Genomic DNA, 10,855 nt, shown 5'->3' with positions numbered 1-10,855 from the left:
GATTTCCCACCCCAATTCTTTTTTCCCTCGCTCTCGCGAACTTAAAACCCTCGTGCCCGCGAACTTTAAAGCCCCGGAGAATTTGCGGCCTGTCTGGACCAGATAAGGAAGAATGAATCACGTGCCTTTGTTCGAGATGCCAAATTATTTGCCCTTATTTGGTTACTTTCTGCACAGACAATAACGGAAAGAAAACGTTTACCTTTAATTTTACTTATCCTAACGTTAAGAATGTTTTACGCTAACACAATGTTTTTGCTTCTCTGACTGATTGACTCGTCTATCTTTTGTTAATGGATGGAGCGGGATCGGGGTAGGTTTCGGGCCACGTGGAGGATTTAAAGGTCCTGTTTAAAACTGCGACCTTCGCCAGCGTGTGTGACGGTTGAAGAGAGAGAGAGAGAGAGCGAGAGAGAGAGAGAGAGAGAGAGAGAGCGAAGGTAGAGGGAGCACCCCACGGTCTAGATACAACAGGTCAGGCCAGCTCGCAGCTGAGTATGGAATCACCAATACTGTGACGTCACGCGCCCTGTTCTCTGACACGCGGTTAACCCAAAAAAACAACACTGCTACACTTGTCGTAAGGTAGACTGTAGGACTTGCTGTGTGCCCATATATCTTTTTATTCTTTCATTCATTCTACCATTGATAATGCCAAGTAACTTCGCAGTATTTAAATGCCTGTTGTCGTGCTGACAGAATTAACGTCGTGTTCTCTGATGTTCCCTATTTAATCAAATTAGTAAGGAATAGTTTATTGACTGGTTTTTTCCTTAATGATGAAGAGTGTATTTCAGCTTCTAGCATACGAGAAATACTTAGTAAAACCAAAACAAACTTTGGGCTTGCATATAAGATCAATGAAATGCATTTAAATATAAACGGGGCAACAAGCAAAGCAGCGTTAAATTAGCAGTGCAACTGGTGTCTACATCATGTGCCAATTCAGTAAAATATTTAGGCGAAAGGAGACTGTTGAGTGCAAAACTGGAGTGAAACGTCCGAATTTATTCTTTTTTAATAACAATGATTGGTCGACATCATGAATTCTTCATGCATGTATGGAGAGTTTGGTAAAACCACTGCTTTTGGTACTGATGTAGAAAAAAAAAATATATATATTCCTTCTGGAGAAAGGAATAATTTTTATTTTTCATGTAAATCCACCATTGCTTTATTTAATGTTAAAAGCCTCTCATAGTATTGGCTAGCTGCTGACACAGATTAAATCAATATTGCCTTGAACACTTCCTTGGGTGTATAAGGTCATGGATGGTCACCATGATCATCCAAATGCAGTGAATTTTAAATTCAGGCATAAGAAATTGTTGTTAGGGAAGGAAATGAAGGTAATAATGTGAAAAGTGTAACATCACCTCAGTTGAAAAATCCCTTGAATCTTCCAATGAAGGTGAGTATGTAACAAAGAAAGGGAGTTAGCATTAGAAATATGTCTAACAACACAGATGTTTAGAAATTTAGATTTTGATGTAGAAAAAGATGTTTTGATGAGGAAGAAAACCTTTTTAGAGCAAACACAGGAATAAAAAAAGATATCGAGGGAGTAATTGAGGAGGAGGCTCTTAAATACATTGGGGGATATATTGTCAAAATCTCGCGTGAAATACCGGGCCCCTGAGTTAGGAAATAAAAATAAACGAAGTGCCAAGGAGTGATACTTGGATAGACTGTGTAAGTAGGGGGAAAATTGCGTGTACCTTATAGTCATTTTTTTTTTTTCAAAAGTTAGTAAATAATGCGGGAAAAAAACTTCCCCGGTTCGGTTAAGCATATATGAAAATATTAATTAACCGAGGTAGAGCGAATTAGATATTAAAGGACATTGTAGCTCGATATATATAATATATATATATATATATATAATATATATAGTATATATTATATAGTAATATATATATATATATGTATACTATATACATATATATATATATATCTATATATATATATATATATATATAAAAATATATATATATTATAATATATATATATATATATATATATATATATATATTATGTATGTATATATGTATGTATATACACAGATATCAAGTTGTAAATGTACATACATATATAAATCTCACATAAAGAAAATAAATTTATATATATATATATATATTATATATATATATATATATATATATATATAGAGAGAGAGAGAAGAGAGAGAGAGAGAGGTGTACATACATACATACGTAATTGTCACATGAAATAAAATCAGCATCAATACTTCACCAGCATCACATTCTCCAAATCCGAATATTCTTGACTCCCACACACACACACACACGCACTCTCTCTCTCTCTCTCTCTCTCTCTCTCTCTCTCTCTCTCTCTCTCTTAATCAAATAAAACTTTAAAAGCCCTATTTGAGTTCAGTTGATTCATTTATGCTCTTTTCTACTGGCAAAGTGTTGGGCCGTCGAATATTAATTCGTTTACACCAGAGACGAAATACAGGGATTTATTTTGAAGCTGTTGTTGTGGTTTGACGAAACTTTACTTTAAAATCGTCCCTTTGCTCTTCTTGTGTTTTGATTGTGATGTGCTTGTGTGTGTGTGTGTAGGTGTGTGTGTGTGTATTTCTGTATACGTGTATGCGCTTAATAAATAGCCACTTAAACATTCAATTATACACACATTCATTTTTACACATTTTATTTTATCAAAATATGACCAGCTTCATGACATATGTGACAATGCCAGCCTTCTGAATCAACACAAGTCAGTACCCATGTATAAGACGTACATTGAAAGAGAGAGAGAGAGAGAGAGAGAGAGAGAGAGAGAGAGAGAGACCTTACCTTACCTTACAGACCTTACATCTTGTTCGGGTTGCCCGGAGGTCCCTCAGTGTGAGGCACCTCTAATTGTCTACCAGAGAGTTGCTAGTACATCTTCCGGTATATTTTGCATCTTCCAATCTTGGATGGTCTGGGATGCAGTTTAGATATTTGTCGCTTATTCTTAAACACATCTACGCTCACTCCTGATATATTCCTCAGATGAGCTGGCAACGCATTGAATAGACGCTGCATTCATCGAGCTGGTGCGTAGTGGATTAATGTCCGTGTGCTTTCCCTTATTTTGCCTGGTATAGTTTTGGGCACTATTAATCTACCTCTGCTTGCTCTTTCTGATATTTTTAGTTCCATGATATTTCTGCTATTCCTTCTATCTGTTTCCATGCCTGAATTATCATGTAGCGTTCTCTTCTCCTTTCTAGACATATAAATTTTAAGAATTGTAGTCTTTGCCCAGTAGTCTAGTCCTTAACTTCTTCTATTCTAGCTGTAAAGGACCTTTGTACACTCTCTATTTGTGCAATATCCTATTGATAGTGTGGGTACCATATCATATTGCAATATTCAAGTGGACTACGAACATATGTTTTATAAAGCATATCATGTGTTCAGCTTTTCTTGTTTTGAAGTTGCCGTAACAACATTCCCATTTTTGCTTTGTTTACATTTTGCCAACAGAGTTGCTATTTGATCATTGCATAACATGTTCCTATTTCATCATCACACCAAGGTCTTTAACTGCTTCCTTATTTGTGATGGTCTCATTATTAGGTCCCTTATATGCATATAGCTTTCTTTCTCTGTCTCCATAATTTATTGATTCAAATTTATCAGAGTTAAATACCATCCTATTTACCTCCCAATCATATACTTTGTTAAGGTCTCTTTGTAGAGCGTTCCTATCTTCATCACAAGTAATTTCTCTACTTATTCTTGTGTCATCTGCGAAACTACTCACTACCGAATCCTTAACATTATTGTCTATGTCTTCAATCATAATAACAAACAGTATTGCAGCTAACACCGTACCTTGCGGCACACCGGATATTACCTTGGCTTCATCCCCGATTTCTTCGTCGAGAGAGAGAGATTGTCAACACCATTTTTCTTATTATTATCATCTTGGGAGAAAAATTCTTGATATTGTTTTAACTATTTCATTGTGTGTGTGTGTGTGTGAGAGAGAGAGAGAGAGAGAGAGAGAGAGAGAGAGAGAGAGAGAGAGAGAGAGAGAATTTTGTTCTAAGTTTATCAACACCATTTTTTTTATTTTTATCTTGGTAGAAAAATTCTTAACCATGTTTTAACTTTCATTAAGAGAGAGAGAGAGAGAGAGAGAGAGAGAGAGAGAGAGAGAGAGAGAATTTTGTTCTAAGCTTATCAACACCATTTTTTTTTATTTTTATCTTGGAGTAATAAAAACAAATTCCTTTGAACCCATGTTTTTACTTTCATTAAGAAGTGAGGAGAAGAGATAGAAGAGAGAGAGAGAGGAGGGAGAGGAAAGGGAAAAATAGAGAGGAGAGATGTTTGTCAACCCCATTTTTTCTTATTGTTTATGTCCCCCAATTTTGGGAGAAAAATTCTTGATCTTGTTTTAACTATTTCATTGTGTGTGTGTGTGTGAGAGAGAGAGAGAGAGAGAGAGAGAGAGAGAGAGAGAGAATTTTGTTCTAAGCTTATCAACACCATTTTTGTTATTTTTATCTCGGTAGAAAAATTCTTAACCATGTTTTAACTTTCATTGAGAGAGAGAGAGAGAGAGAGAGAGAGAGAGAGAGAGAGAGAGAGAGAGAGAGAGAGAGAGTTGTGTTCTAAACATGTCAATACCATTTTCTCCCTTTTTTATCAAGTTTCTTGTGAAAATCAACAGTAATGTTTCACACCAGTTGTAAAGCTGATTTCATTATCAGGATCAATGTACAAATTTTACCTCAAAATCTACTTATCTTATGATTTACTATTTGAATAAAAAGTAACATAATAATTTGTTTCTTTTGCTCTTTTCTCAAAACTTACTTTTTTCAAAAATAAATGCTTCAGCCTCCAAGATGACTGAACCAAATCCAAGGGAACTTTTTCAGAATATGGCATAACTAACTATATATGTATAATTACAAATGTGGAAATATATTTTTGAGCGCTAGTTTAGTTATTTATTTATTTATTTTTTTTTTTTTTTTTGCTAAATTTTTGAAGTATGAAATTTCCTTTTTCAATTGAAAAAAAAATGAACTTAGAGGTCGAAGTTCCTAATTTCTTATCTTGAATTTTTTCAGCATTAGTTGTATTATAAGTGGTAAAAATTTGATGCGAATTTCTGCACTGCTAAGATCGAATAAAGCACTTACTTTATAAGAGGCCTTATGCAGTAAGCGCCTCCCTTACCTAGTCTATGAGAATAATTGGTGATGGGTAAAAAAAACGATTGTATAAATTTTTTTTCATTTACAGGAAAGTAATGTAAGTAGACTTTTTCATTTCATCGCATTTTTTGGTTTAATTCCTCAGAAATTGATTTCTTAATTTATTGTATACTGCTACACAATGCATTTTTTTTTTTGCTGAATATTCAAGCTTACTTTTTTATCTTCAAAATTATCCCTGACAGTAATAATCTTTTTTTTTCCAAATGCTGAAAATTAGAAGATTTTGGTTTATCCGCCCCTACTTAGTAACGTGGTCCTTATCTTATACAATATAAAAGATAAATATCCATATACGAATCATCTTTTATACTGTATAGGATAAGAACCACGTTACTAGTAGGGGCGAATAGACCAAAATCTTCTAATTTTCAGTATTTGGAAAACAAAATAATATTATGACTGTCAGAGATAATTTTGAAGATATAAAAGCAAGCTTGAATATTTAGCAAAATAAAAGCATTGTGTAGCAGTATACAATAAATTAAAAAATAAATTTCTGAGGAATTAAACCAAAAAAATGTGATAAAATGAAAGTCACTTACATTACTGTCCTATAACTGAGAAAAAAAATTTATTCATTATTTTTTTCAAGCATCACCAATTTCTAATCAAAGACTTGGTAAGGGGGCTGCTGACTCCATAAGGCCCCCTTATAAAATAAGAGCTTCATTCTATCTTACTACTGAAGGGATTTGCTTCAAATTCTCACCACCTATAATACAACTAATACTGAAAAAATACAAGTTAGGAAATTGAGAGATTCAACCTTTAAGTTCATATTTTTTTCTAGTTGAGAAAGAAAATTTTAAACTTTTAAAAAATTTGGCAAAAATAAAAACTAGAGCTCAAAAATATATTTCCACACTTGTAATTATAGATATATATTTATGCTACATCTGAAAACGTTCTTTTGGATTTGGTTCAGTCATCTTGGAGGCTGAAGCATTTCTTTATGAAAAAAGTAAGTTTTGAGAAAAGAGCAAAAGAAAAAAAATTGTCTTGTTACTTTCTATTCAAATGGTAAATCATAAGATTAAGTATATTTTGAGGTAAAAATTGTATGTTGATTCTGATAATGAAATCAGCTTGACAATTGGTGTGAAACATTACTGTTGATTTTCATAAGAAACTTGGCATTGATATTGTTGAAACCAATGCTTGAATTGCATGCGCAATAGAAATGAATAACTTCCTGACATAGAGATTAAACTAAGGCCTCTCAAATGAAAGCCAAGGGTGCTACCAAATGACCAACACAGGTCGTACAAAATGTTGGAACTTTAGTACTTACACGATACCTAAGGCTTTACCTTGTCAGGTTGCAACACCTTGCAAACCATTCGACTGAATTATTGAACCAAGTCACAGGCATGCAAGGTGTGCAGATGTAAAAAATTTTTAATACTGATATCTAGTATGATTTTACCCCATATTTTAATGGTCTTATGACTTAACCCCTTAGATACAAAACAAGTTATGTTATGAATATATTACTCAACTTTTCTATTGTATGAGAGAAAGAATTTACTACCAAGTTGACTCAATAGTGGAATCAAGTCCTTTAATTCTTAAAATTTTATTTAAAAGAGGTAAAATAACTTTCATTACTCTTTTGAAAGTTTTTTTTTTTTTACGGACTCAGGAATTCCCTACTGAATCCAACCCTCCCTATTTATCCGGGCTTGGGACCGGCACTGAGGTGGGTGGGTTGCCCCTGCCACACCTCAGTGGCTAGGTTAAAATGTTTGTTCCTGGCACCAAAGGAACAGTAGCTCTTCTTGTCAAATCTCTCTTCGTTTCAGTCTCGTCCACATCAGTGGAAAGAAAGAAACAAGCAATAGAGAGAGAGAGAGAGAGAGAGAGAGAGAGAGAGAGAGAGAGAGAGAGAGAGAGAGAGAGAGATTCGTCTTTCCTGTGGAGGAGTCAGAAGTCCTCCACCCAGGCACAACAGCCCTTTATTGTCCCCCGAAGTATCGCTTCTTCTGATGCCCTTTATTCTGGATGATTTCGAGGACCTCATCGAAGAAGGCTAGAACGTCCTCTTCCTGTCCCCGAATCGTGCAGACGTCCGAATTGTCCATTTTGGGCCCTTGGAAAGTGACATTGTGTGTGCTGGTCAGCCTCTTGATGTTTTGGCCTCCTTTGCCGATGACCATAGCTCGTTCTTCCCAGTCGAGGACTGTCTTGTAGAAACAGTTTCCAATCTTTGTCAGTTTTTGGGCGATTTGCTCCTCTGTGACGTCAGTTCCTCTCGGCTGGAGATTTCTGCTATGTCTTCTGTCGAGAGTCGGCCTCAAGATCTCCTTAATGTCTCGACAAGCCTCCTCGACGTCGTCCAGTTGGCCTTGTATGATGACAAAGGCCTCCGTCTTCTTACGCATGATGATCTTCACGTTGTGCGTCTTTTCGATCCTCCTGACATTGGCTCCATTGGGTCCTACCACAAGCCCCTTGTGTTGGGCGTCGATTTCCAGGCGATATTTGCCTGCACCAGTTCGGGTCAGTCCTTCGGTCATGATGTCACAGTGCCTCACACTAACCTCTTGAAGGACTCCCTGGATGTGCTGGTAGGCTTTGAAGACGTTGTTCAGGTCTCCCCCTAAATGGCAGACTTCCCTATTGTCATTTTCCTTGGGGAGAATCAGCTGCACGTCATAGAGGCGCCTTATTTCCTCAACTGCTTGTCCCTTGGGGCCGAGGAGAAGATGTCGTCCTTCGAATGGTAAAGCAAATTCATAAAAGTCTAGGCTGACGAGCTGAAGGTCCTTTTCCTTCGGCCAGTTCTTGATATCATTGAGCATGGCCGTTATAACTCGTTCAGCCTTCAGGGCCTTCTTCAGTGGACCACAAATGGTGATGTAATCCCGTTGATCCTCTTCAATAGGAAGGTTTAGGGCCACATCCAGCTCCTTGACCAATCTACGGAGGGTTGTCTCCTGCGGTCCCACTATGGCCTTCCTGAACTCCTTTGGGACAGTCATCACAAAGTCTTCTTTCCCGACTGCAAAGAGCGCCTTCGATATCTTAGTCAGTTCCTGGATGTCAAAAATCCTGTCGACTCGAAACCTGACTTGTTTGTAGACGGCCTCGACATTCCTTTTCAGTCCTGTCAGAGTCACCATTCTCAAACTGTCGTTGCTGACGTTCATAGTGACCCCGTGGACGTCCCTGGCCATTCGGGTGTATTTTCCTCCTTTCCCGATGACCTCTGCCATTTCCACGTTGTCTCCGCAGATGAATGTGAAGGTTTGACCTCCAGCATGTTTGAGAGGTCCGCATCTTTCAGGTTGTCTCATCCTCGGCGTGTCGACGGGTGCAGTGATTATCTGTCTCCGAGGAATGTCCTTCTTGTTACCTGCCTTCTGTGGTTCCTTATCTTCGTATTCTTTATGGTGTCCAGCCTTCACCTCTCCTTCCTGTGGAAGAACATTTTCTTTGATTTCCTCCTTTTCCTCGAGTGGAACAGTAGCTTCCTCTTTGATTCCTTCCAGAGTACGATCATTTTCCTCTTCTTCTGCGAGAGGAAGAGGACCTTCCTCTTTTTCAACAAGAGGAGGGAGAACATGTTCCTCCGCCATTTCCAGAGTCAAATCTGTATCCTCCTTCTCCTCTTCCTTAAGAGAAACGTTTGCCTCTTCCTTCAGAGAAACCTTTGCCTCTTCCTCTGCTTTCAGAGTCTGATCGTCCTCTTCTTCGGTCTCAAGAGGAATCCTTTCCTCTTCCACTTCCTTGGGTGGGAGGGCATCTTCCTCTTCCAATTCTGTGGGCCAGACTTCATTTCCTTCCTCATTTTCTTCAAGGGGCAAAGTTTTGGGCACAAGTGTTCTCATACCTCCTTTGCCCTCCTCTTCTGGAACCTGCAAAATCCTTACTCCTACTATTAACTTTCCTCTTCTTCCTTCAAAGTCGCAATCATCTTCATCTTCCTGGCTGTCAAACTCCAGACTGTCCATTTCGTATTCTAATTCATCTTCTGATTCTTCTAAATCTTCTTCTTCAAAACGGAAAGCTTGACGATCCACAATAACAAACTTGAGGACCTTAGGTTTGTTCTCGCTCTCCTTTCGCTTATTCCTTTTCAGAATTGCAGCAAAACTCATATTGTTTTCTGGCTGCTCAAAATGTCTCTCATTTTTTATTATTTCCTGTGGAGGGGTTAGTTCTTCTGTTTCGTTGAAGGAGTGGCCTTCCCGCTCTTGCTCATCCAGGATTTCCTGGATGTGCTGGAAGGCCATCTCGACTCGATTATCAGCTCCCTCCAGGTAACAGACCTCCTTGTCGTCGTTGGGGAAGACTAGCTGAACGTTGTAGAAGTCAGTGAATTCTTTGACCTCTCTTCCTATTGTGTTCAGGAGGCGTCTTTCGTCCCTCAGTAAAGGGAACTCATATCGACCTGAAGCCACCAATTTTTTGAGGTGCTTCTTCTCCTTGGGCAAGTTTTGACTTCACTGACCACAATTGGTGTTGATCCGTTCGTTTCTTCCAGGGGGACATCTTTCAAGTTTTCTATGTCACAAGTGTCAGATTTCAGTTTCTGTACTTGTGGGACTATATTTATGATATCTTGGTCCAAATTGTTCTTTTCTTCATCCTCTTCTTCCTCTTCATCGTCGTTCTCTTCTTCCGCGTTCTCGTCTTTCTCTTCCTCGTCCTTCTCTTGTTCATCGTCGTCTTTCAGTCCTCCAAAGAGAAATATTGCGAAGAGCATGTCCAGCAAGATGGTGCCAAGGAACAGATATCCAAGTCGGTACAGTTTACTCAGTATCTCGTCATCTTTTGCAGGGCCCGGTTTTCACCAAACAAGGTGATCAATGGTCCACGCAAGCTGATGAGCGAGGCACTAAGTAACAAAAAAAAAAAAAGATAAACCAATTCTTGTACGTAATCCAGTACAGAATGCAGGAATTGCTGCATTCTGTTTCCGGTCCTGTATTGGAAAAGGGTCTGGTGGGCAGCATCACAAAACCTCAGCTCTTTCTCAAGAGCTGGGCGCCAACTGATGCCTCCAACCACCAGACTCCTCAAAAGTAAACACACTACTAAGCACAGGCTTGCTAATAAAGCTACTACGTTTTTGATAAAAGGGCGAGACATTTTGTCAACTAATCAGACGCTTTTCACTAGAGTTGGTTTTCGTTTCTGCCTGCTGGTCCTGGATGGGTTTTCCCGGATCCTTTGTAGTTCCGAGTCTCCTGAAAATTCACTGGAGACCCTTGGGGGGCGGGGGGTGGGGTGCAGTTCCTTTGGATCCATGAAGATTCGTAGCTCAGTCTTCGAAGAATTCTATGGAGACCTCATAAGGGATTCCTTTTTGATCCTCGAAGCTGCGGTCTGTGAAGATTTGTAGCTCCTTCTCAGCGTCGTCAGCCGGAATTCGGGAAAGGCGGTTTTCCTAGAGCAGTTTGAGTTCTTCAGGGGCGTCACTTCAGTTTGAGAACTCTGCTGAATCTTTTCCGATTGATTTTTGTGAAGAGTTGGGTCTCGTACAAATTTTGTTTTAGTATTTCAGGAAAGAAAAGGAATTCAGACTCTTGAAGTATTCCTTTTCACCTTTATCTCGTTTCCTTTCGTGAGAACAAGCTAGAATTCGCATTGGTTTAAGGG

The 10,855-nt window shown here is 38.4% G+C and overlaps 1 protein-coding gene across 1 annotated transcript; it reads right to left on the bottom strand.

Annotated features, from left to right (window-relative positions):
* Nucleotides 1-7,206: 7,206 nt before the first annotated feature.
* Nucleotides 7,207-9,486, bottom strand: LOC135222563 (uncharacterized). The gene has a single exon (XM_064260650.1). The coding sequence runs from the start codon at nucleotides 9,484-9,486 to the stop codon at nucleotides 7,207-7,209; it is 2,280 nt and encodes a 759-aa protein (XP_064116720.1).
* Between the last annotated feature and the right edge of the window lie 1,369 nt (nucleotides 9,487-10,855).

This window comes from Macrobrachium nipponense, chromosome 3 (genome assembly GCF_015104395.2).
Source record: "Macrobrachium nipponense isolate FS-2020 chromosome 3, ASM1510439v2, whole genome shotgun sequence".
Classification (NCBI taxonomy): domain Eukaryota; kingdom Metazoa; phylum Arthropoda; class Malacostraca; order Decapoda; family Palaemonidae; genus Macrobrachium; species Macrobrachium nipponense.
Note: the sequence above shows the minus strand (reverse complement) of the source record. Positions and strands in the feature narration are given on the sequence as shown.